The sequence below is a fragment of the Rana temporaria genome, chromosome 10 (assembly GCF_905171775.1).
Source record: "Rana temporaria chromosome 10, aRanTem1.1, whole genome shotgun sequence".
NCBI classification, from domain to species: domain Eukaryota; kingdom Metazoa; phylum Chordata; class Amphibia; order Anura; family Ranidae; genus Rana; species Rana temporaria.
Window position 1 is genome coordinate 94,319,920 of NC_053498.1, and position 27,064 is coordinate 94,346,983.

General features: G+C 44.8%; 1 protein-coding gene across 2 annotated transcripts in view; it reads left to right on the forward strand.

The window, feature by feature from the left end:
• Positions 1–27,064, forward strand: part of PPP6R1 (protein phosphatase 6 regulatory subunit 1) — a 176,625-nt gene that overhangs the window by 141,302 nt on the left and 8,259 nt on the right. For both annotated transcript variants that reach the window (XM_040325727.1, XM_040325728.1), the window contains 4 exons: positions 4,859–4,977; positions 23,447–23,606; positions 25,233–25,333; positions 25,556–25,749. In XM_040325727.1, coding sequence (XP_040181661.1) covers positions 4,859–4,977; positions 23,447–23,606; positions 25,233–25,333; positions 25,556–25,749 — 574 coding nt within the window. The remainder of the gene's footprint in view (positions 1–4,858; positions 4,978–23,446; positions 23,607–25,232; positions 25,334–25,555; positions 25,750–27,064) is intronic.

A 27,064-nucleotide genomic window follows, 5' to 3' on the forward strand; every position in this document is an offset into this window, starting at 1 on the left:
TAGTGGGCAGGGTGGCAACATTCCTCTATAGCAGGGGTATGGAATTAAAATTCAGAGAGCTTTGATCAATACATTTGTTTTCCAGCAGAGTTCCAAATTACATTTTTGTGCAATAATTCACATCACAGCCCTCTCCTCCTATATCACAACTTCACATCGACCCCACCCCCTTCAGTTGTTTTCTAAACACCCTTCACATCTCATCACCCATCTCATAGTACTGTCATCTGCCCCTTCACATCACCCCACGTTCCCAGCCTCTTAAGCAAAGCTGGATTATGAATCCAATCTATTTTCTCTCTAAGGACTGCCACCTTAAGTAGATCAGTCCACATTTGTCTCCTGGAACTCATAGGTTTTTCCTTCCTTTTACCATTTATATGATTCAACTTGCCCATTTTCTCTATGAATTGATCAAATTCAGTTTCCCACCTATGGGAAGTAGCAGTGATACATGTTCTACCTACCGGCTTTGGGCCTTTATCCTTATGGCATCAATAGACTTGTTTATTAGGGCTGCGCACTGCTCATTCAAATCTTCAGCTTTGCCTGCAGTGGTCTGAACACACTTCAAAGCCACAGCAGGTTTGACTTTGATTACCCTACTTTCTAAATTGCCTTGATTACAGTGCTCTACGAACAGTAGCCACTGCAAGCAGGTTTTTTAGTAAGGCTCATTCGACCTCTGCCTTTCTCCTCATTTCAAATTCTTACTGATATAGAGCATGAAGGGGGGTGCAAACCAAACATAGCTACTGCCCACATTTCTCCCTTACTAAACCTAAAACTTTTAAGATTAAAATCTTTGAAAAAAATCCAAGACTCCATCACCCCCAAGCTCTGTTCAAAAGAGAAGCATATCTAGCAAGCTCCCTCTCAACAGACATCTACTGACTGTCTCTGGCCCAAATAAGCAGGTTGCATACTCTCTCCTGGACACCAGGAAACCTCTGCAGCCTTGATTTTCCTAAACGGCTTACACAGCACAAGGAACTGAAAGCACCACAGAAAACAGGTCTGCTTCAGTGGAATTTTAGCATTTTTGTTTGTCTTTTAACGTTCTTTGCGGTAAAAGCAAGAAAGCATAAAACCTTTTGTATATATTTGCTTTACTATTCAAAAATACCGCACTTGTATGAAAAACAAACAGCAAACTTACAAAATATGCCTACAACATGCAAAAGCTATCTAATTTCCCTTTGAAGCAAAGTACCCTGTTGACAACAAATTGGAGTTATTATTAAAGGCTTCCTTTTCTTTGATTAACCAGGAGGATGATCTGTCTGAAAGTAAGACAGATATTCCTCAAGCGCTGTGTTTTGCTGTTCCATGCTTTAAAGCACAGGTGCCAAACACAAGGCCTGCGGGCCAAATCCGGCCCTCCAGGCCATTTCATGTGGCCCTCGCACCTCTCCTGCAGTTCTCCTCTTGTCCTTCTCCAGACCCTGTACTTTCTGCTTTCAAGCAATGCATCCAGCTTCTTCCCAGCAGTAGCATAAGGTAAGGGGTGCATGGTAATGTAAGGGAGGGTGGGGGACTCAACTTTTGATAGTGGGGTGGCTCTTGACATCTAATATAAGGGGAGTGGATGTGCTGGTCATCTAATCTTACAGATAAAACTGGCCCTTTTGAGGGCAATCATAATGCTGATGTGGCCCACGATGAAATTAAGTTTGACACCCCTGCCTTTAAAGGATTCAATACAGCAGATTTCTCATTTGGCTCTCATGTCTGTGCATATGCGCAGACTTTTATGTCTAAAAAACTGGTCAGCCAAGCTTCGTTGTAAAAAATTGACAAGTTTCCCTTTTCATGGGGAACATTTTGTTGGCGAACATCTGGATAAATATATCCAAAAGATTTTCAGAGGGAAGAGTTCTCTACTTCCTGTAAAGAAAAGCACGAGACGTCACTCGTTTAAAACCCCAGGGACTGCTTCCTCAAATGTCTCAGCATCAAGGTGGTTCTGCCACCAACAGGGCGCTAGGGCCAGATAAAGCCCTGGGTCCAAAATTCTTCTAAACCCAGCACCAAACCCTCCTTTTGAGGGGATGCCCCCACTCCATCAAGTGGGGGTTAGGTTGCTGCACTTTGCGGTCATTTGGAAAACCATGATTTGGGTAGAATGGGTCACCTCGATTATATCTCACGGTTACAGGCTGGAGTTGCGGGGGGTGCACCCCAGAGGTTTTTAAGATCCAGCGTTTCCTCGGATCCTCCAAAAATAAACGTATTGCTTCAAGCGCTACAGCATCTAGTGCATCAAGGAGTGATTATAGAGGTTCCGATACTCGAAAGGGGCACAGAGTTTTACTCAAACCTGTTTACGGTTCAGAAGTCCAACGAGGACACCAGGCCCTTTTGGACCTAAGATCCCCGAACAAGTATCTAGCGATACAGTCCTTTCAGATGGAGTCTGTCCACTCAGCAGTAACCTCACTCCAGAGGGGAGACTTTCTAACCTACATCGATATAAAAGACGCGCATTTACACATACCTATTTTTCAGCCTCACCAGAGGTTCCTACTTTTTGCAGTAGAGGAACCTCCTTTTCAGTTCATAGCTCTACACTTCAGACTGGCTACAGCTCCCTGGGTATTCACAAAGGTCCTAGCACCAGTACTGGGCTTTTTAAAGGCCCAGAGATCACTCAGTACAGGCTCTAGAACAGAGCATAATATATACACAGTGCGGCATTTGAAAAGCTTAAGCTGGATCATAAATACCAAACAGTCAACCTTGAGACCAGCTCAAAATTTAAAGTATCTAGGTTTGATCCTAAATACAGTCCAAGCAAGAGTATTCTTGCCACCCAGAAGGATCTGTGCCCTGAAGGATCAGGTGCGTCAGATAAGGGGCCCCAGACAACCCTCCATTCGGCTCTGTATGAGTCTTCTAGGGAGGATGGTATCTTCCTTTTGAGATGGTGCCCTATGCCCAGTTCCATTCCAGGCCCTTACATCAAGACATTTTGTTGGCTTGGAACAGGGGAAGAAAAGCCCTGGATTATCCAATGTGCTTGTACCCTCAGGCATGCTTAAGCCTAAATTGATGGCTGCAGGTTTAGAACCTGCAAAAGGGAACATTCCTTTCTCCCAGTAACTTGGAGAGTACTAACTACATATGCCAGTCTCTCAGGCTGGGGAGCGACCCTAGATGGGCTCTTAGCACAGGCGAAATGGTCAGGAACAGAACCGATCCTGCCTATCGATGTCCTGCAATTACGGGCAGTTGGTCTTGTCCGACAGTCCTGGACAGCAGAGCTTCAGGACTACCCTATCAGGGTCCAGTCCGAAAACGCCACTGCGGTGGCCTATATATACCACCAAGGCGGTACCAGGAGTCGTTCAACTCTGAAGGAAGTGAACTACATACTTGCCTGGGCAGAAAGATATGTGCCAATTATATCGGCAGTCCGTATCCCGGGTATTGAAGACTGGAAGGCAGATTCTCAGCCGCCAGCAGATCTGCCCGTGGGAATGGTCCCTACACCCAGAGGTGTTTTCAGGAAATTTGCAAATGTTGGGGATGGCCAGAGGTCGACCTACTGACATCCAGATTCAACAACAAACTGCAACAGTTTGTCTTTTGAACAATTGATCCTCTGGCAATTGGAGTAGATGCTCTGATAGTTCCATGGAGCCAGTACTCCCTGGTCTATGCTTTCCCTTTGATCCCTCTCCTTCCACATTTGTTGCGCAGGATTCAGAGAGGGGGTTCCATTCATTCTGGTGGCACCATCCTGTCCCAGAAGGTCCTGGTTGCCAGAGATTGTGAGACTGACAATAGACGGGCCATGAGCGCTTCCACAGCGCCCCCGGTCAACTGTCTCAAGGTCCTATATTCCTCCACAATTTACAGTCTCTAAATTTGATGGCATAGCTATTGAAGCCAGGGTGTTAAGGGACTGAGGCATTTCAGGACCAGTAGTGTCTACCCTAGTGAATGCTAGAAAAGCTGTCACTAGAAAGATCTATCATAAGGTCTGGAAGACTTATATTGCCTGGCGTGAAGCCAAAAAATTGCACCCACGGAAATCCATGATTGGGAGAAGTCTGTCTTTTTTTCTACAATCGGCTATAGAAATCAAATTGGCTTTGAGTACAATCAGAGGTCAAGTTTTCTTCCAAAGGCCTTTAGCCTTCTATTCACTGATCCAAACCTTTATGCAGGGGGCAACTCGTTTGCATCCCCCCCATTAGGTCACCTGTGTCTCTGGGACTTGAATCTGGTGCTGTCTGTATTACAGAAGCAACCATTTGAACCTATTAAGGAAATTCGATTAGACTTGCTGTCACGCAAGCTGGCCTTCCTGATAGCTATCACCTCGGCTAGAAGGGTGTCGGAGTTGGCGGCCCTTTTGTGCAAGGAGCCATATTTGATCCTTCACCACGATGCCTCGTTCAGCAGAAGAGACTACTGCATTCTTTGGACGTTGTCCGGGCAGTCGAGGTATATTTGTCTAGATCTGTGGAGATCCGAGAATCAGACTCAGATTTGTAAGGCTGCTACCTGGTCTTCAGTGCATACGTTCACAAAATGTCATCAAGTGAATGTTCGAGTAGCCGAGGATTTCGGCTTTCTGCAGCAGTGTACTGCAGGTTGCCGTATAAAGTTCTGATAGCTATTATTATTTTGGCAGGGTGTCTCCCTCCCCTCAAGGCTATTCCTCTGGGACGTCCCAGCAGGTAATGCATATTAGCCTGACTCTGCGTCCCATGATGTACTCAAAGAAAATGATTTTACAGGTAAGTATGACAAAAAATTCCTATCTTTCGTGTAATAATTCAATTTTTTTAAAAACATTTACTATCTCCTGCTGCTTTTTTTTAAAAGAAAACCTAATTTATTTCTTTAGGAGCTGTGGAAGCACAGATAGTGAAGACAGTCGAGACTCTGATGAAGAGGAAGAAGATTCTGGTGGTGGAGATGGTACAAATCCTTCCAATACTGAGTCTACACCAGAAACATCAGGAGGTACTAGTTAAAGATAACCTCATCTTAAAACTGCCAATGATGATGAACTCCACAGCACAAGCTGTACAAAGGTCTTGAATTCTCTTTAAATTCAGATTAAGCTGTGTTCCCTTCTGTTAATCCCCGCTCCCTCTCATTCAACTGTTAAATGCCAAAACAGCTGAGTTTTTGAGGATTTGAGAGTTAAATGGCAGGAGGTTTGGCATAGCGTTAGAAAAAGATAGGCTTAAGTATAATTGCACCTTTAGACTGAGTGGGGGTGACTTAAAATAATAATAGTTATACCTATGGGGAGCTCTGGACTACAAGCTGTATGTACCCGCACTGATGGTGATACAAATACTTTTAATGACAAACCCCCCCCAAAAAAATGTTTTAATACTGGTACAGTAACTACTGCTCACTATTGACAAATCGCCTAATAGACCATCAACCATATATTCTGTAGATTTAAGGGATGGCCACACTTTCCAAACTAATAAACCCTAAACTAAAAGTGGTAAAATAAGTAATCCACAAAGCAAAGTTTATAACGGTTCACTCTCCTTTTCTGTGCAAAAAAAAAAAAAAGCCATGAATAAGCACTGATTTTATGCGAAACGTCGGCTGTTCCCCTGTTCCTGTTGTTTTGATCTGGTGATGTATTTGCTGTTCATTTAATAAAAGACAACCTGTACGGTTTTTGGAGTGCGGCCATCCATCCTTCATCTGTCTTTTATGCTCGCCTAGTGCACCGCCAGCACCCTTGGAATCCTGTAACAGTGTGTGACCATATAGTAGACCCACCTGGAGCGGTGACTTTCTTTCTGGTAAAATAAGTAATCCACAAAGCAAAGTTTATAACAGTTCACTCTCCTTTTTTGTGCAAAAAAAAAAGTGTTGATAGTGTGAAAAACACCCAAGCCGGATGGATCCAAATCCTAAATATTGTTTTACCAAGCAAGTCAACAGCTCATATGATGCAGCAAGGCGATCAGTGTCCCTTCGTCAAAGCGCATCACCGATCAGCGTAACGAATCAAAGATGTTGGCTCTTTACCATGTGATCAGCTGTTTCCAATCACTGCTGATCCCATATAAACAAATGCCGGTTATCGGCATTTGCTTTCCCTCAGCACTGTCAATGTCTGAGGAAAAGAAAGTTGATAACAGGTTTCCTATGACAGGGTACATTCACACTAATAGGGGCATTGATCACCAGTGCCTTGATTATCCATGTTCATCAGTGCAGCCTATCCATGCATCATATCCGTGTCCATCAGTGCAGGCTAATTAGTGCCTCGCACATCAGTGAATGAGAAAAATAGCTTATTTGCAAAATTGTGTAACAGAATTGTTTAGTTTTTTTTTCAAAAGGTTCTACCTTTTTTCACTGGTTTTGCAAAATATAATCCATTGGTTATTAAATAACAGCAAAAAAATCTCTTATGTCGAAAATGATAAAAATGTCATATGGGTACAGTGTTGCATGACCGTGCAATTGTCATTTAAAGTGCAACAGCACTGAAAGCTAAAAATTGGCCTTGGCGCAATACAGGCACTTTACAGTGACTGATCACTGTGGTAGCCAATCAGAGGCTACCACAGCGATTGGGTGACCCAGAATTGGTAGTTCCAGGTCTTAATCGTTAGTAAAGGGCCCCCTGGCTCTCGGTGAGATGCTTGGAGTACGCCACACATCGCACTCCGAGAACAAACGGAGATACGCATAAATGTGGCCCATGGGAAAAAAGCCCAGTGCATTGGGGTCACAGACATGTGTTACGTCGTCGTCAAAGGGGTAAGAATATAAAAAAAAAAGTTAAAACAAGTAGACCTAATATAGTTTAACCATTTATGATTGCTAGCAGCATATAGTTAATGACTTGCCAGTGGCAAGCTGACCAGTCAACCTGGTGGTGTTTTCATTATTGAAGATGCATTTTCTACTTACGGTAACTATACTTAAGGTAGGTAACTATAGAATTACAAGTTAGTTGTTTAGATAATTAGAAGCTCTAGGGTGGTCCATCCAATTTGCCATTTTTTTTAAAAGTTAGTTGTAGTGTAGTTTTGTATGCCAACATCAGTTCATTTTGAGCTTGAATATTCAGTCTAACTATAACATTGGTTAAGTTCGGAGCCTCAGAGAATTTCCATAGACTGCATATTGTGATTCTGGCTGCTATAAGTGTATGGGCTACTATTGTTCTATATATTATAGGGCATATGTCAAGGTTTATTCCTAGGAGGGCCATGGCAGAAGTGAGATCTGCTAAAAAAGCTAAAAACAATATTCCAGAAACTGTATTTCTCTTATCGTCCATGGACAGACACAGCTCCTTAAATCTTGACAAGTGGGTTATGTTCCCTGTTTACAGGAGAGGACTAGGCAGAAACATGTTAGATAATTAAATACATGTTACATCACAGTAACAGTAACAGTTGATCAGCCCTGCCCAGGGGGTGGTCCCTCCAGACATAACCCTCCTCACTGCAGCATGCAGCCTCCGTTTCGTTCTGCCTAGCAAGGAGAAGGACGTATGGCTCCCTTTGGGCCCAGCGCCCTGAGGAGAAATTTTATATTATTTTACTTTTTCTTGAAGAATCTTCTTTCAACTGTCGGCTGAGAGACAGGCTGAATAATATAGATCCTTGTAGTCTACTCAGTCCGCCCAGCAAGCATGGGCACACCTTTGCAAAGAGGCTGGGTCTGCCACGCCATACCCCATGAATCCTGGGGTGGCCGGTGAGCTTTGCTCCAAAGTCCACATATGACTGGGCTGTGGTGTTGTCTCACTCACAGTGGACCGGGCCGACAGCTACCTCCATTGAGGTTGTAGTTCTGTCAAGAATGCGTCAGCGAGTCCTCGTTCGGACGGGTAAGTGCGGTCCCTCCCGCTTCGGTGGGTTGGTATGGCTGGGCATTCCTGGGGTTCGGGGGTCCTCTCCTCCCTTCCCTGCTTATTTTCCCTTGCTGCATTGCTAACATTGCTGCTGTCAGGGGGGAGGGGGCCTTCCTGATGGGAATGTGTTATCTGGGGCGGCTTGCAGGTTGTATTGGGCTTTCCTGTGAGGGTTTTTTCACTGTTAAAAAGCCCTAAGAGGCTTTTCCTGTTTAAACGCTGTATTTTGCAGCCATTTGGTACACAGGTCCCTGCAGATGCCGCACAGTTACCTCACGGTTCTTTTCCTCTCACACACTGTGTGCTGAGAGCAGACAGCAGCGCTGGGCAGTCTCCTCCTGAGGTGAGTCTCCTGGGTACCCCTGATCAGCGCAGCAAGTGGGTGAGAGGCCCTGAAAAGAGGGCTCTAGGAGCTTTTGTTTATTTGTAAGGACAGGTGTGCATATTATACATACACAGATTCTCGTAGATACGCCGCCAGCGTAGTGTAAGTCATTTACACTACGCCACCGCAACTTACTGGAGCAAGTGCCGTATTCGCAAAGCACTTGCTCCGTAATTTGCGGTGGTGTAAATGCCCCGGCCTATCCCCGCGTAATTCAAAGGGGGCGGCTTGTATTTAAATTAAGCGCGCCCCCGTGCCGATCGAACTGCGCATGCGCCGGGCTTAAAATAGCCCAGTGCGCATGCTCCAGTTCTCGACAGAAAACGTCAATGACGCCGTCGTGTGCGTCATTGACGTAAAGTCGTATTCAAGAACGACTTGGGAAAACGACGTACCCGATGGGAAAAGACGACGCGGACCCGACGCCATACTTAACATGGTGGACTGGCGTAAGGTTACCCCTCATATAGCAGGGGTAACCTTACGCTTACGCAAACGACGTAAGCGACGGCTACGCGACGCAAATTCGTTCGGGAATCGGCGTATCAGGCTCATTTGCATAAACAAATGAGACCTGAACGTAAACGCCACCTAGCGGTCGGCGTTGTATTGCATTTAGGATCCAACGGTGTAAGTGATTTACACCAGTCGGATCCTAGCCTAAATCCGGCGTATCTTGTTTTGTGAATACAAAACAATGATACGCCGGCGGGAAATTCGAATTACACCGGCGTAACTCTTCTGAGAATCTGAGAATGTAAATAATATTATTTGGAGTCAGTATCTGGGTCCTTCCCCAACATGCTGGTGGTGGCAGCAGGTGTTAGCCCCTGGAATTCCCACAGAGGTTTTATTATTAGTCCTGGACACGTTTGTGCCAGGGTGGGGGTGGACTGCGGACGGGCGGTAAAAGAGTGCCCCCTTCCCCCATTATCCCCTGAGGAATGCTCTGTTCTGGAGCCAGGTACCTGGGTAGTAAAAAAAAAAAAAAGCAAGCAGGATAAGGCATTTATGGGTGTGCTTCTCACTGCTGCAAGGGACTCTCTTAAGCTGGATAGTGCAGCTGGGTTTCTGCCGAGGGCTCGGTCTTTTTTGTATCACACAAATCGGACCGCTCTGTGTAGGTTTTTTCCTTCTGTGCCCTTCTTTGATTATTTCTAAGAGGCGGAATGAGAACAGCCGCTGAGGGCTTTTATAGTCCCTCACCGCCGGGCGGTTCAGTGCCCCTTTGAGGAGAGGCTTCTTCTCCGGTGGTGGACCCCCCGGGTGTCATGTATGGCGCTGGCGCCATTTTATGGGAGGTTTTTCAATTACATTGAAAACTTCCATTGTTGGCCACTTTGTCGTAGCCGCGCGATGGCGCAGCTTACATTGCGGTCAGCCATTTTCCTGTGGCCGCGATCTGAATGCTCGGCGGCCATCTTGGATAGGTGACCACTCTCCCTATTTCGGGAACCCCCGCTTGTATGGATCTGACTGATAGAAGATCCGAAATACTGACCCCGTTCCAGGTCTGTCTCGCGGCCTATTGTGGCCACTACTCTGGGGGTAGTCCTGACCCCTAATGCTGTATACAACTCACAGGGTTAGCATTTTGCACCAGACAGTGGAGGAGCACCGACTCTCTCCTGAAGTTATTAGGCTAGCGGACCAGCTGGTCCAGGGCCTCATAGGTCTGTGATGCTTCATTGAATGCTGCGCCCTTGTTATCCAAGGCTTCTGTTTCAGAATGGTTTTATGCACACAGAGGTGTAGTGGTTAACTCCATTACTTGGCAGCAAGAGAGTCATTGGTTCGAATCCGGACACTGACGCCCATCTGCCTGGAGCTTGCATTGTCGCTCCCTGTGTCTGCATGGGTTCCACCAGGTACTCCGGTTTCCTCCAAAGGCATGTGTGCATACACCTACATAATATTCATACACACTATGTGCGTGTATTATTTAGAGGCAACCCTCCCAGGCCGTCAAAGGCCCAGCTGGGGTACTAATCCGTCCCTGGGTGTGTAAGCCGATCACGCCAGCACCCAAATCCTGCCAATGTATGTAGCCTTCCCTCCCTGTCTCTAGGTGGGAGGGGCGGCTTGCAGGTTCACAATTCGGTGAAACCTCCCTGCTCTCCGACCAGTTGGTCTGCAAGGTGGTCTCTTTGGAGTACTAGATAGGGTTTCCTCCTATCCACAGAACAAAGTTCTTTCCTCGTGTCTTCCTCTCCTATCCCGTTGGTCTGCCTTGGGCAGTGTGGGACTTGCTAACCTGCGGGGTAATTTTCCCTTTCCCTGCAGGACGAGAGGTTTGGGGTTTTCTATTGGCCTACCTTTTGTGAACGTCGGGTAGTTCCGCATGGGATCCATTCGTTCAGTGGTAGCTGCGCTCCATCCGGGGGACGTCCTGCCGTTCTCGGACATCAGGGGTTGCATACATGCATGTCCTGTTTTGCGAATTTGTCAGTGTTTTTTTTTCTGTGCTTCGTGATGAGAGAGGGTCTCTGTCAGGTCAGCCTGTGGCCCTCCCTTTTGATCTGGCGTCAGCACCATGGGTTTTCAGCTGGGAGCTCTCACTTATCCTAACTTTGTTGGGACAGCGAGGCTTTGTCTCATTGGCTACTTGGACGACTTTCTTCTGAGAGCAGCTTCTGTCTCAGACCTAGTGGATGTGTTATTCCCATTCAGACCCTCTGAAGATTCGGGTGGGTGTTAAATGTTTAGGCCAGAAGGTGTAGCTCAGTGGCAGCAAGCCTGCCCTCCATGTGTGCGACCCAGGGTTCAAATCCTGGGCATGCTAAGTTCCGACTCAGTGTTGGAGTATCTAGGGTTGATCCGGACTCCTCGGTGGCAAAGGTCCTTCTTCCCCTGGAGAAATTGCAGACTCTTCAGTCTGCGGTGAAGGTATTGGCATCACGCAATCTGTCTTCTCTCCGAGCGCCTGCTGGTCCAGGGCCTGCGGGTAGCCTTCTTCGAGGCGGTACTGTATGCCCAGTTCCACACTCGGGTTTTCCAAGGAAAATACTGTCCAGGTGGTAAAAATCTCTTTTCTCTGAAATCATCAGATTCCGGTGCGCCACCTAGTCGGAGTCTCTTTGAGTTGGTGACGGAGATCCCCGACTCTTCGGTCCGGGAAGTTGTTTCTTCCTTCCAATGGTTGGTGTTTACGACGGATGCCAGCCTCACGGGTTGTGAACCTGGGGGGTCCAGTCGGCCCTGAGTCGCTGGACTTGCGTGCACCTACGGCCACACCTCCCGCTCTCGTCTGGTCTCAGTAGCTACCCAGGGTCAGACCTGGCTAGTGCCTGGGTGGGGGACCGCCTGGGAATACCAGGTGCTGTCTACAGTTCATTGTCCTACTATTTTAGGTGATTAGGCTATGCTTCTCCTCGTGGTCGAGGAGGTTGCAAGGTCGTCCGATCTGTTTTCAGCCGGCCAACGACACGGCCGTGGCTTCGGTCTACCATCGGGTATACTGGCAGGCAGACTACTGGAGTCGCAGATGCTGGACCAGGGCGACTGGTCTTTGTGCTTGGTGTTTCGGCTCCCTTGCAGGAGGTGAGCCTCACAGGGCATGGATCTCCTGGCCGCTCGTCTTCACCACAAGGGTGTCGAAGTTAGTGGCCAGGTCTATTGATCTGGTACAGACGTGCAAGTCACGCTGGTGGCCCTGTGGGGTCTGTATCGGCGACTTTTTGCCGTTCCTCTATTATAGTTGCTTCCTCGACTGCTCCACAGAGTGGAGACTGAGGAGATCCCGATTCTAATCGCTCTAGATTGACCCTGCGTCCTTGGTATGCCGATATCGGGCACCTGGTAGCGGAGGTACCCTGGCGGTTGCCAGGGCGGGAGGTCCCTCTGTCTCGAGGTCCCATACTTCCTCCTGTTGTACAGTCACTGACTTGCTCAACATGGCTATTGGAAGCCAGACTTTAAGTGACCGGGGTCTGTCCGACTCGGTCATCTCAACAATGCTGAGGGCACGGTAGTCTTCTTCCGGAGGATCTACCGTCACACCTGGCAGGCCTACATCTCTTGGTGCGAAGGGATGGAGTGACGTCCACGGACGTACTCGGTGTCCAGGGTCCTGCTGTTTTTACAGCTTGGAGTGGATCTAAAAATTGCTTAACGCACCATTTGGGGGGCAGATTTCAGCCTTGGCTGTGTTCTTTCAGTGGCCTTTTTGCGGCCCGTTCCCTGGTGGGTCCGTTTTTGTGTTCAGGGGGTTTGTCATATACTTTCCCCTTTTGGCCCATCTCTTCCCCTATGAGTTTTGACTCTGGTGCTCTCGGTTCTTCAGGAATCTTCCTTTTGGAAACATCAGAGAGATTTTCTCTTGATACTATCTCAGAAGGTGGCCCCTTTAGTGGCTTTTACCTCTGTTAGAGGGGTTTTTGATTTGGCGGTCTTGTCATGCAAGCCGCCATTCTTGATCCTCCATAAGGTTTAGGTGGTGGTGCGCCCGCGACCTTCCCTTCTTCCGAAGGTGGTTTCGGCCTTTCGCCACAATAAGGACATTGTTCTTCCATCCTTCTGTCCTCGGCCGGCGCATCCTACGGAGGTTGCCTTTCATACTTTAGGCATGGTACGCACTTTGCGGGTGTACCAGTCTGCTACGGCTCAGTTTCGGAGTTCTAACTGTCTTTTGTGTCGTCTGGTCCACAAAAGGGCCTGGCGGTCTCGTCGACCACCATTTCTCGGTGGATCAGGCAGGCTGTCATACAGGCCTATGCTCTTAAGGGGCGGGCCTCCCTTTCCGGTCACAGCACTTTCGATTAGGGCAATTGGTGCTTCCTGGTTTTTTTCTCCGACATCATGCGTCAGTCTCACAGGTGTGCGAGGCGACGAGTTGCTTGTCCATTCACGCTTTTTCCAGAATTTACATGGTTGCTGTGAGTGCATCTTCTGATGCTTTTTTCGGACGCTAGTTTTTGCCGGCGGCTGTTTAAAGTTGCACCTTCTCCGTTGAGGAGCTCTGCTTGTTTTGGGGTGAAGTTAAAATTTGTTTTACTGATATATTTCCCACCCCTAGTTTTTGACACTGCTTGGGGACGTCCCACGTGTCAAGATTTAAGGAGCTGTGTCTGTCCATGGACGATAAGAGAAAATAGGATTTTTTGTACTCACCTTAAAATCCTTTTCTCTGAGTCCATGGACGGACACAGCACCCACCCCTCCTTTTTTAGGTTTGTACTGCTTGTTACGAACTGAGGCTGCACGCTGCAGTGAGGAGGGTTATGTCTGGAGGGGACCGCCTCCTGGGCGGGGGCTATTCAACTCTGTTAATGTAACATGTATTTAATTATCTAACATGCCTATTCCTCTCCTGTAAACAGGGAACATAACCCACTTGTCAAGATTTAAGGAGCTGTGTCTGTCCCAGGATTTTACGGTGAGTACAAAAAATCCTATTATTTTTACAACTCCATAGGGTATGGTGAAGATTTCCTATTTGATCATTACATCTCCAACAGACCGGTGAAGCTTGGGGTATATCTGATAGCCTATATGGCGTCAAAATACCATCTGTTTTAGGTTTTATTGTGAGTTATCCCAGCGATCAGTACAAGAGGAAGCTTTCCTGAATATTGAAATTGCTTTCCTGAGTGAGATCCTTTTCCCCACTTAAGCATATGGGGGTTTTTGTAGTCTGTGGGGGGAATGCGGTGAGGAAGTCGTAAAATGATGAGATACCTCTTACTCTCTGGTCTTTATAGTTTAAGTATTGCCAAATAGTGGTCGGGATTGTTGTGGGGAATGAAGTTTTTTTAGTCTAGAACTTTTTCTACATTTTTTGCTAGAAAATTACTTAAAACCACCCCAAACATTATATATATTGTTTTCTAACACCCTAGAGAATAAAATGGCGGTCATTGAAATACTTTTTGTCACACCGTATTTGCGCAGCGGTCTTACAAGCGCACTTTTTTTTGGAAAAAAATCACTTTTTTTAATTAAAAAATAAGACAACAGTAAAGTTAGCCCAATTTTTTTATATATTGTGAAAGATAAAGTTACGCCAATAAAATGATACCAACATGTCACGCTTCAAATTTCACCCGCTCGTGGAATGGTGTCAAACTTTTACCCTTAAAAATCTCCATAGACGACGTTTAAAAAATTCTATAGGTTGCATCTTTTGAGCTACAGAGAAGGTCTAGGGCTAGAATTGTTGCTCTCGCACCAACGATCGCACTGATACCTCACTTGTGTGGTTTGAACACCGTTTTAATATGCGGGCGCTACTCACGTATGCGTTCGCTTCTGCGCGCAAGCTCATCGGGACGGGGCATCCCTTGTAATAGAAAAAAGCATGACAGGTCCTCTTAAATATGAGATCTGGGGTCAAAAAGACCTCGGATCTCATATTTAGAGTTAAATGCAAAAAATAAATGTCATTTGAAAAAATGACAACAAGAAAATATTGCTTTAAGAAGCATGGGCGGAAGTGACGTTTTGACGTCACTTCCGCCCTGCTATGGGGACGGGTGGGGGCCATCTTGCCCTCACTTGTATCCCAGCCGAGCAGGGGACAGAACCCGATCGCCTCCGCCGCTACCGATGGCTCCGGTAAGCGGCGGAGGGAGGGGGCCTCTCCCGCCGCCGATAACAGTATCTCGCGGCGAATCCGCCGCTGAGACCACCTTTATCGTTTACAGGACCGCTCAAGGAAAAGATGGATATCTCGGTTGTGGCAGCAGCTGCTGCCGTTACCGAGATATCAATCTTTAAAAACAGGACGTAGATAGTCGTGAGCGGGTCCTTAACCACTTCCTTACTAAGCACTTAAACCCCTTCCTGACCAGAGGACTTTTTGCGATTCGGCACTGCGTCGCTTTAACTGACAATTGCGCGGTCGTGCGACGTGGCTCCCAAACAAAATTACGTCCTTTTTTTCCCCACAAATAGAGCTTTCTTTTGGTGGTATTTGATCACCTCTGCGGTTTTTATTTTTGACGCTATAAACAAAATAGAGCGACAATTTTGAAAAAAAAATAAATATTTTTACTTTGTTGCTATAATAAATAGCTCAATTTTTTTTTTACGTTTTTTTTTTTATCCTCAGTCTAGGCCGATTCGTATTCTACATCTTTTTAGTAAAAAAAAAAAAAAAACGCAATAAGCACTGGTTTGCGCAAAAGTTATAGCGCCTACAAAATAAGGGACAGAATTATTATTTTTTTTTTTTTTTGTTTTACTAGAAATGGCGGCGATCTGCGATTTTTATTGGGACTGCGACGTTATGGTGGACACATCGGACACTTTTGACACATTTTTGGCGCCATTCACATTTATACTGCGATCAGTGCTATAAATATGCACTAATTACTGTATAAATGTGAATGGCGGCGATCTGCGATTTTTATTGGGACTGCGACGTTATGGCGGACACATCGGACACTTTTGACACATTTTTGGCGCCATTCACATTTATACTGCAATCAGTGCTATAAATATGCACTAATTACTGTATAAATGCTTTTTTTTTTACTAGAAATGGCGGCGATCTGCGACTTTTATTGGACTGCGACGTTTATGGGGACACATCGGACACTTTTGACACATTTTTGGCGCCATTCACATTTCTACTGCAATCAGTGCTATAAATATGCACTAATTACTGTATAAATGTGACTGGCAGGGAAGGGGTTAACACTAGGGGGTGAGGAAGGGGTTAAATGTGTACCCTAATTAGTGTTCTAACTGTGGGGGAGGGGGGGTGACTGGGGGGGGGTGACCGATCTGTATCTCTATGTACAAGAGACACAGATCCGTCTCCTCTCTCCCCTGACAGCACCGCTGTCTGCGAGAGCCGGGAATGAGAGATGATCTCATATGTAAACATATGAGATCATCTCTCATTGGCCGCACAGATCGCCTAGGAAACGGCCGCTCCGATTGGCCGTTCACGGCGATCTGTGACTGGCTGTGTCCGAGGGACACGGCCAGCACAGCAGTTCCCCGCTGCGCGCTCGGGAGCGCGCGCGGGGAACGTGCAAAGGGGAGGCCGTAAAAAGACGGCCTGTTAGAGATTGGGAGCGGCGCTGAGGCCGTACAAAGTCGTACGGCCGTCAGCAAGTGGTTAAGTGGTTAATACTGATTAGATTGGGTATGTTGATTAGCTAGCCATAGAAAGAGCGTTCACATGACCTCCTAATGTTGCTTCTCTTTTAATATTTGTCCATAATTTATCCTCCGAAGAGGAAAACCAGTGTTTCATTTGGTCTAGTAGTGAGGCGTAATAGTATTTTTTTCACTTCTGGTAATCCCATTCCTCCTATTTTATTAGAATTCAGTAAAGAAAATGCTACTGTTTTTTTTTCCCCCATTCCAGATGAAGTTTTTAAGTTTCTTATGTGTGAAAAAATGTATTAGGAATAATGGTAGGGAGGGAGTGGAAAATGTTTGAGGTATAGGAATTGGGAGCATTTGAAATGTATACAGACTTTTTGGTAGTATTGACATCTTTATCAGATTCACTTGACTCATCCAAGAGAGGGGTCTTGTTAAACTTTTTATTTTCGGTCTTAATTTCATTAAGAAGAGGTATATAATTTATTTTCCCCAGTGTTGGTGTCTGTTTTTATACCCAAAAATTGTAATTCTGTTTTTCATGTAAATGGAAATTCTTGTTTTCGCTCCTGTTCTTGTTTACTAACATTTTATGTTGAAAATCTCGAATTTTACCAACTTTAATTTTTAAATTCGAAATTTCTCCATAATTTTTCAAAAATGTCATTAAGTTTGGTAATGTTATACTAGGGTTGGATATGTAAAGCAAAACATTGTCTGCATAAGTATTATGTTCCTCATCTCCAATCCTGATACCTTTTTATATCTACACAGTTTTGAATCATTGGTAATAAGGGCTCCAATGAGAGAACAAATAGTAGGAGGGAGAGAGGTCAATGCTTTTTCAGCATTTATTGACAGGAGAAGAGTTGGTGTCCCACTTCCACTAATTTTGTTTAACAGGAGAAGTGTTCTTGCTCCATTATCTCTCCCTTCATACCTGGCCTGCATGTATCAGATCTTTCATCCTCGTTGCAAATACTTTAGCAAATAGTTTAGTATCTGCGTTTAATAATGCTATCAGTCTATAGCTTGAGTGTAGGGTTGAATATTTCCCTTCTTTAGGTATAATGGTGATGGAGGCTAATAATGCTTCCCTTCTCAACCCCAAGTTTATTCCTAGCCTGTTCATATACAAACATATTTTGACATTCCTACAATAAAGGGTTGTAAATCGGTCAGGGCCTGGGCTTTTTCCCCATTGCTTTTTCTTTTAACGCAATATTAATCTCCTCTTCTCTTATAGGTTTCTCTAGTGCCTTTAATTTTTCTTTTGAGATTTTAAGTTGTCTAGCCTCTTTTTAAATAGTCCCTTATCTTTAATTGCTTCAATTTCCTGTGACCCCTTTCGATTTATAGCATATTATGTGCTATAATAATTTTGGAGTACTTTGGCTTTTTTAGGCATAAGAATACCATCTCCCCTCCTTTATCTTTTATTTTTTCTATGAAATTTGTGGATTTTTTTTCTCTCTCTCATATCTTTTTTATTACTAAAGCATGTTGGACCACAGAATCTGCTTTGTTTTTATTCAAGGTCATAGATTTATTTTATTAGTAATTCCTTTTTCTTTGTTTTTATTTATTTTATTATGTTTTCCCCCGCTCCAATAGCGATCAAATTGCTCCTTATATATGACTTATGGGCCTCCCAAACTGCGGCCTTTGATACCTCAAATTTATTTAAGTAAAAATATTCCATTCCATCCAATATTTTTTTTTTTTTCTTTTTTTTATCCTCTGCTTCTTTGTCCTGCAGTAACTCCTCGTTTATTCTCTATATATTCATATGTTTTAAAGCTCCTGGTATCCTCATTTTTATTGATACGGGCCATGATCTGATATTAATATCTTTAAAAATGAACATAGAGATAACATCAAACGAACATCAACCTTTGTTTTACCCCTAGGCGTGAAGGGTAAGGATGAGCTCAGGCGTGTTCACAGAGCCCACCAGGAAGTCTGCACTGCGCTAATCACAGGCAGTGAGACATTGTCCTGATGCGCAGCTGCAGAGATCGGGAAATGTCTCACTGCCTGTGATTAGCACACGTGTGCTGTGCGAACATGCTGGAACTCATCCTTAGTGAAGGGTTTAAGTTTCTACCTTTTTACTGGCCTAGGCCAAAATTATGTCATGCTTCCCAGGAGTTTTCATGGCATTTTTTTTTCATCTGGAGGAGGGACTATCTCAGTTAAGTACATCCACTTGTGTATGCTTGAGCTAGAGGCAGATGAATTCCAGGAAGTAAATGCTACTTGAATCCTCTGCCCTTACTCAAGATGGCCGTGGCTAGAAATACCCTGTTTCTCTGAAAATAAGCCCTACCCCGAAAATAAGACCTAGCGTGAGTTTCTGGGATGGCTGCAATATAAGCCCTACCCAAAAAATAAGCCCTAGTTAAAGTCCTTGTAAAAACATGTAATCCGTTCTGTAAAAAGATTATATAATGTGCAGTGTGTCTCCCTTTTGTAACTTTAATGTGGAAAATACCTTATTTACAGCACTGCTGGGCGCTCACGTGACCCACCGGAGCTCTTCTCCGCTCTTCCCGGCTGAGGTCATTGACGATCTTGGCCCCCCCCTCTGCAGTATTTGGAGTAGGGAAGAAGAGCTCCAGCGGGTCACGTGAGCGGCAAGCGGCACTTTAATTAAGGTATTTTCCACAATAATGTTACACAAGGAACAAAAGGTTTATTTTTGGGATTACAGAATTTCACAATGCTGACTCCAGAGCTGACAGGGGGGGGGGGGATTTTTTGTACATACCATAAATAAATAAGACATCCCCTGAAAATAAGCCCTAGTGTGTTTTTTGTAGCCAGAATTAATATAAGACCCGGTCTTATTTTCGGGGAAACACGGTACTAGTGATGTGTTTTTCAATGTGATTTCTTAACAAAAAAAGCACAGATGGTGGGATTGTTAAGGTTGCTTTGAATATTACAAATTCATTCAATTGTGTTTTCATTTGGTGGTGGAGGTAGACACATACCAAAGCAGGCCATCATCAGACGTACAGTACTGCAGTACACTTCGCCCAAAAGCTGCATCCTCTTGCCGCCTTGCATCCAACTGAAAAAAATGTAGTACATTTATGTACTGATGACCAAGTTGCGGCCTTGCAAATCTGAGTCATAGAGGCTTGGGGATGCACCACCCATGAAGCACTCACTGCCCTGGTAGAAGATCTGCGGTTAGTTCACCAAGTTTTAAAGAAGAAAGGCGCATCACCACTCCTGACCAGCCCAGGTGAATAAGCGATAAGGGGGAGCCTTAGCCTATATGTCTTCACCAAACCACAAACCCTGATACATCTCATCCCCGTCTGGGGTAAAATGCATCGGTGTGTGGTTCGGTAAAGACATGTAGACTGAGGTTTATCGTTTATTCGCCTGGGCTGGTTGGGGATAGCGGTGCTCCTTTTCCCTTAAAAATATGACGAACACTTTTTTTATAGTTCTGAAAACATTTTGAACTTGCAGCATTTTTTCCACACCTACTTAAAACTTTTGCACAGTAGTGTATTAGATGACCTGGAATGGACAAGAGGTGAGTAGGTGCCAGCAGGGAACAGAGCGCCACAAAAGGACTGATCACAACCTCTAACCTGTCTAGCTCTGCATGAGAAGTGACCTGCTGCAGTTGTAATCTGCCCTTCCGGGTGCCCAATGTGCTGGGCTCTGCTTCCAAATAACGTGTCCTCCTTCCATGTATCAAGCCCTACTTCTATGTAGTGTGCATGTAGTATACCCTCCTGACCTTGCCCTGCTGTCCCTCTGTACACCTATTTTAAGTTAGACCCAGAATTGGCCTTCCCTGCAGATAAAAGCAAACACACGATTCATACATTAAATAGGTATGTTTTAATATTGATTCTGTTTAACCACTTAAGCCCCGGACCAATATGCTGCCTAAAGACCCAAGGGGTTTTTACAGTTCGGGACTGCGTCGCTTTAACAGACAATTGCGCGGTCGTGCGACGTGGCTCCCAAACAAAATTGGCGTTCTTTTTTCCCCACAAATAGAGCTTTCTTTTGGTGGTATTTGATGACCTCTGCAGTTTTTATTTTTTGCGCTATAAACAAAAAGAGCGGCAATTTTGAAAAAAATGCAATATTTTTTACTTTTTGCTATATAAATATCCCCCAAAAACATATAAAAAATTTCCTCAGTTTAGGCCGATACGTATTCTTCTAGCTATAATATCCCCCAAAAACATATAAAAAAAAAATTGTCCCTCATTTAGGCCGATACGTATTCTTCTACCTATTTTTGGTAAAAAAAAAATCGCAATAATCGATTATCGGTTGGTTTGCGCAAAATTTATAGCGTTTACAAAATAGGGGATAGTTTTATGCATTTTAATTTTTTTTATTTTTTTTTACTACTAATGGCGGCGATCAGCGATTTTTTTTCTGACTGCGACATTATGGCGGACACTTCGGACAATTTTGACACATTTTTGGACCATTGTCATTTTCACAGCAAAAAATGCATTAAATTACATTCTTTATTGTGAAAATGACAGTTGCAGTTTGGGAGTTAAACACAGGGGGCGCTGTAACATTTAGTGTTCACTTAGTGTGTGTTTACTACTGTAGGGGGGTGTGGCTGTAGGACTGACATCATCGATCGAGTCTTCCCTATAAAAGGGATCACTCGATCGATGCGCCGCCATAGTGAAGCACGGGGAAGCCGTGTTTACACACGGCTCTCCCCGTTCTTCAGCTCCGGGGAGCGATCGCGACGGAGCGGCTATAAACGAATAGCCGCACCGTCGTCCCGGATCGCTCCCCGAGGCTTACCGACCGCCGCATGTAGCACCCACGTCAAGCAGAGCACGTACAGGTACGTTGATGTGCCTGTCCGTGCCATTCTGCTGACGTATATGTACATGAGGAGATCGGGAAGTGGTTAATGTTATTTCTAAAAATTGTTGTTACATCAACAGCTCACTGATCACACCAATGTTCCGTGAGCTGTGGATATGAATATTATTTCAGGGGTTCCCCGAGATCTCAGATTTTTTGCCAAGGGTTCCTCCAAGGAAAAAAAGGTAGACAAACCTTGATATGTCCTATTCTGCATGTCAAGTACTGCATTCCAAAAAGGATTGATCTTGCAGCATTCCCACCAAATATGAAGATATGTACTGCTTTTCGTGGCCACATCTCCAACAACGCTGCCTCTCATGGAAACCGTTGGTGTAATAAAACTGTGTCTTTATACCATCTAGCAAGTATTTTGAAGTACCTTTTTTGTACAGCTGGAAACACAAGATTTGTTCGTAAATGGGAAAGCAGTGTTTCATTCTTCTGAGGTGAGTTAATGCCCAAGGGCCTCACCCCACGAATGAGTTTATATATAGTGTTGAGTTTGTGTGTCTCGAAACCTCCAAGAGGGAGCACAGTCTCTCAAAATCCATTAAAGGGTGGTGGGTAAGAGTAGAATCATGCAATTGCTTGCAAAAAGAAGTCAAATTAAATCGGGTGAGCCAATCTGCATTACCAGTCCACTCAGAAGGAGATGATCTAGGTAACGCAAATAAAAAACCTAGCACATAGATGTCAAAACACAAGGCCTGCGGGCCAAATTCAGCCCTCCGGGCCATTTCATGTGGCCCTCGCACCTCCAGCCCTCCTCTAGACTCTTACTTTCTGCTTTTAAGCAATGCATCCAGCTTCTTTCCATCAGCAGCATAGGAAAGGGGGTGCACTGTGATGTAAGGGAGAGTGGGGGACTTGACTTTGGATGGTGGGGTGGCTCTTGACATCTAATGTAAGGGGAGGGGATGTGCTGGACATCTAATCTTACAGATACAACCGGCCCTTTTGAGGGCAATCATAATGCTGATGCGGCCCACAATGAAATTGAGTTTGACACCCCTAGCATCTTTGATTCTTAAGCACACCATCACTACGCATTTTGTATAGTTGTCTTGCTAAAAAATTCATTATTCCATTTACAATTTTATGCTACACAAGTTGCAGAAAATGCAAAATGCTCTTTTTGGAGATTCTATTAGATCCAATGTAACTCCTAAAGCATATTTCCAATTTTGTGAGAAAACCCACTACATGTTTGTGTTTTCACACAGAATATCTAATATTTTTGTAAAGTCTGGATCTTTCCTTAGCCTGAACTGGTTGAAAATGTGTCACATGAGTGCAGATAGAACTGTACTCCTATGATCCATAGGAGAAGCATAGTCAGTGGGAGTAGATCATGCCTCAGGCTTGCTGGTCAGCAGGAGTTAAACAAATAAAATACACAGCACCCCGGTGGTAACAAGAAATGGTGGCCCATCATTGGGGTCAGAGGGTGGAATAGTGACCCATCATTGGTGTCAGTGGGAGTAATAGTTCCCCATCGTTGGTGTCAGTGAAAATAGTAGTGCCCCATCATTGGGGTCAGAGGGTAGAATAGTGAACCATCATTGGGGTCAGAGGGTGGAATAGTGAACCATCATTGAGGTCAGTGGGAGGAATAGTTCCCCATCGTTGGTGTCAGTGAAAATAGTAGTGCCCCATCATTGGGGTCAGAGGGTAGAATAGTGAACCATCATTGAGGTCAGTGGGAGGAATGGTGCCCAATCATTGGTGTCAGTGGAAGGAATGGTGCCCCATCATTGGTTTCAGTGGGAGGAATGGTGCCCCATCATTGGTGTCAGTGAGAGGAATGGTGCCCCATCATTGGTGTCAGTGAGAGGAATAGTGCCCCATCATTGGTGTCAGTGGGAGGAATGGTGCCCCATCATTGGTTTCAGTGGGAGGAATGGTGCCCCATCATTGGTGTCAGTGAGAGGAATGGTGCCCCATTATTGGTGTCAGTGAGAGGAAAAGTGCCCCATCATTGGTGTCAGTGGGAGGAATAGTGTCCCAAGGGCTGGAATAAGGCAAGCAAAGGGCCGCACTTTGGAAACCACTGATCTTTCTGGTCAGAAATTCCCCAGGTCCTGGCATATACAGTATGTCAACTTTGAGTACTTTTAAAAAATATATATAATATATATATATTAATAAGATACTGGACTGTAACTTTTGGACTCTGTATGTTCTGCAAGACCATTTTCACATTTAATGCAAACATTTTTGATGCCTATTTTCCTGTATATGATATATATAATATATATAATCTACAGATCCTACCTGGACGGCTACATTTGATTCCACAGCCCCAGATGCCTCATCATACCCCTCTGTGACCTCTGCGGATACTGGGTCATCTGTATGGGATGGAACTGCAACAAATAATTGCGAAGAAGGCTGGGCAGACTTCAATGATCTCAGTAAACAAACGAGGTGTGCATTTTTTTTGCTAAAATGTATTGTATATAAAGTATATTTGTTCTCAGTGAGCAGATAATCTTCAAGCCCAAAATCAATTTCTTTTTTAATAGACCTATCATGATGGCACACAAACAACCTTTTATTACAAAGATCCTTAAAGTGGTAATAGTTATATTTCTTGATCCTACAGTACAGGATGCAGGTAGATTCAGAGATGACTGGGTTTCATGTGATTAGACACTGGCAAAATAAAAAGCTGTGAGGACCCCATATACCCCTCCCACTAATCCTCAGTTCTTTTGCTAATGTATCCTCTCTACCAAATGTACTGGAGCTTACCAAATTTTTTCAGTCCACTTTCCATTGTGGCCAAAATGGCATCTTACGCAGCTTTTGAACCAGGGTCCCACAGCAAAAGCTTTGTGGACTGTACACGGGCCCCATCAGAGAGGTGATCCACAGCATTATGGCCAAGACCCCTGTCCTAATTTGGGGATGTAAGAGTTTATCCCATCGTCTCGCCTGGGTTAGATGCCCGCCGGACTGTGATTATGACCCTTGGTGCTTTCTTTCCATATTGGGGAGGGTTGCTTTTCCCTGCGTCAAAACTTATATCCACCCAAGTGAAGAACACATTTTATTTTCAGTTCAGGGGGCAGCAGTATAACCTGCTAAATGCTTTTCAGCTGCACCTGCACTGCTGTATGAGAAGCAATTCACTGTGGATCGCTTTTCACAGACCAGTGCAGGTGTAAACGAGCTGTAAAGCTAGGTTTACACTAGTGCATGTATGGGGATGCATGTATGTCGCATGTATGTCGCATGCATTCCTGCAGTTAAAATGCACTGCTCTTTAGCAGATGCGCAGGGATGCCATTGAAGGAGAAGTCCAGCCTGAGCTTTTTAGGCTGGGCTTCGCCTCTGGGTCACAGGAGTGCAATTCATTTTGCACTCCTGTGACCCGCTTTCAGCGGAGAGCGGTCTGAAGTCCCCTCTCTGCTGACATCATTCCATCAGTCGGGGAAGAGCGTCATCACGGCTTCCAAGTCGGGATCCACCGGCTGCCTTGATTGATGGCAGTCTTAGCAAGCCGCTGAGACATCCACACCCCGCCCCTCCACGGCTCAGCGCTGTGGAGTAGAGCAGAAGCGATGCAGACTGACAGTCCGCATCGCTCTGCTCGGGGGGGGAACGGGGAACGGGGAACAGAGCCATCGGCGGTGTTCGTGGCTACTTTCTCAGTGCAGAGACACCGGGGGACAGAATCGGTCTGATGCTGCATCCACTGATGCAAGTATGAGTTGCAAAAAAAAAAAAACATACTACTATTTTTAATTCTTCATGGCGCCTCACGGATTTGAACATGCAGCACATTTTTGGGCATGTGAAACTGCATGGTGTGCTGCAGCACTATGTGCTTTCATGCGGCTGCCGTGCAGTTGTGTTTTGGAGAAAGCTTTGGGGCCCTTTTCCCTGCATTTCCTGTAGGTACAACAGCCCGTTCAAATACAGTAAGTTGCTGTGCCTGCTCAAACTCGCCATGCAGGAAACATGAAGACATGAATCTAAGAGAAATCAGGAGATATTATAAAAGTACCATCATAATATAGCTTTTGTTTTTCTCTTTTTTTTCTCCAGTTTACATACAGCGACCACAGTAGATGTACAGGTAGAATCGGAAAAACCTTCAACTCAGGAAGTAAATAGTGACAGTGAATTTGATAAATCTGTTAAAGAAGGCAAGTTTTTATTATTTTAGATCTTATTTCTGTTTGTGTGATGCAATTTTGGTTGTTAACAAATTAAATTTTTACAATAGAAGTCACAAATGATAAATGTTAAAATAGCATCCAGATTTAATCTAGTAGGCCAGTTGTTTTACAAATTCCTAAACCAAAAACACTGGTTTTGATAGACTTGAATATTTTTAATATGCTGAATTTCCTTTTCACTCCATCTAGAAACCATAGAGACCTCAGTTTCCCTGAATAATGTGCAAGAAAGTATAGACACCCCCCAGTGTTCTGCAGAATTGGGTACGTTGGCAGCATCTTCCAGTCCTGGGCCTAGTGACGAAACAACAAGCAGGGTAACTGTGAATGGAGAAGCAGATGAACATGTGACACAGGGTGAAATGGTGATGCAAGAGAATGACAGTAGAGTTATGCGTTGTTGTTGCATGTGTCTTACCTGCTTAAAGCTTTTGAGTATATGGCTCTTTTATATTTTTATATATATATATATATATATATATATACTAATTGTTTTGTGATTTATCCCAGGAATAATAGTAAGTGTCAAGTTTACAAACCATACATCATACTCTGTAACATAAAAGGTGCAATGTAAACCAATTAGACATACATTTCAGGCATATACCAAGACCACTAAAAGGTAGTTCAGCTTTACAAGAGAGGTTGGTATAGATGGTAGTTGGTACAATCCCTTATGTGTAGTGCAGGTTAGCTTGACGCAGTAATGCATATTCCACTGTAATATTTATGCCATTGATGAACCCCAAAGCCTCCTTAACAATTCAGAACTGCTCCTCCCTGCCATGAGTCAGTAGGGACTTGTAGTGTTAATGAGCATTTCGCAATACGAGCACTGCATTTAAAAAATCCTAACTCGGTTTGCGAGTGTTGTCTTGCAAAACTAGCAGAATTCCGGCCAAATCGGTGTGCGGTACTGCGTTGGGGGGGGCACCGGAGCCGATCTGTGTTGTTTGGAGATGCATGGAAAGGGCAGAGAACAGCTCAGGAAAGGTTCGGGAACAGAGTCTTTCCCAGGTTTGCCAAGCTGTCCTCGGGCCTTTCCGCCCATTTCCGAGACTCTCCAAACCCCCGACCTCTGCCCGCATGTGGTATTGCATGACTGTTCCCAGGATCGCGGCGAGCTGCGGGTTGGATTTTTTAGGCGAGCCCGCGGCTTCGGCCAAGTCCGTGGCCCTTTCCCAGAATCGTGGCGGACTAGGCCGAAGCCGCGGCCTCGCCTTAAAACTTAGGACCGACACAGTGTCCATCAGGAAAAAAAAACTTGGTGTGAATCGATTTTTATTTTTTTCTAAATTGCAGATTTTTTGGGAGCCAAATCTGTAGTGTGAACTGGCCCACGTGTATCCTGCCTACATTGTAATGGTCATGCTTCTGTGCTTAACCTCTCTGCAAGGGTTGGCATAGACACACCTGTGTTGTAATGATTGCTCGTTAATGCCTGCAGGTGTTGGCTTTCTGATTGCTCTACTGTGGTTTGCAACCTCTTTCAAAGGTGTCACAGCTTTCATTACCACTAGAGTTGGATTTGAGCTTGGGAGGCTTTGTCTGTCTCCCACCTTACTGTGTAAAGCAATTTAGGTTGTACTGCAGATCAGCACTAATGTATAAATACGTAGTATATATCAAGACTCTTATTTGCTTTCTGTCTTAAATATTTGTAATGTCTAGGGAGCTAAAGCGGTACTCATAATGTAT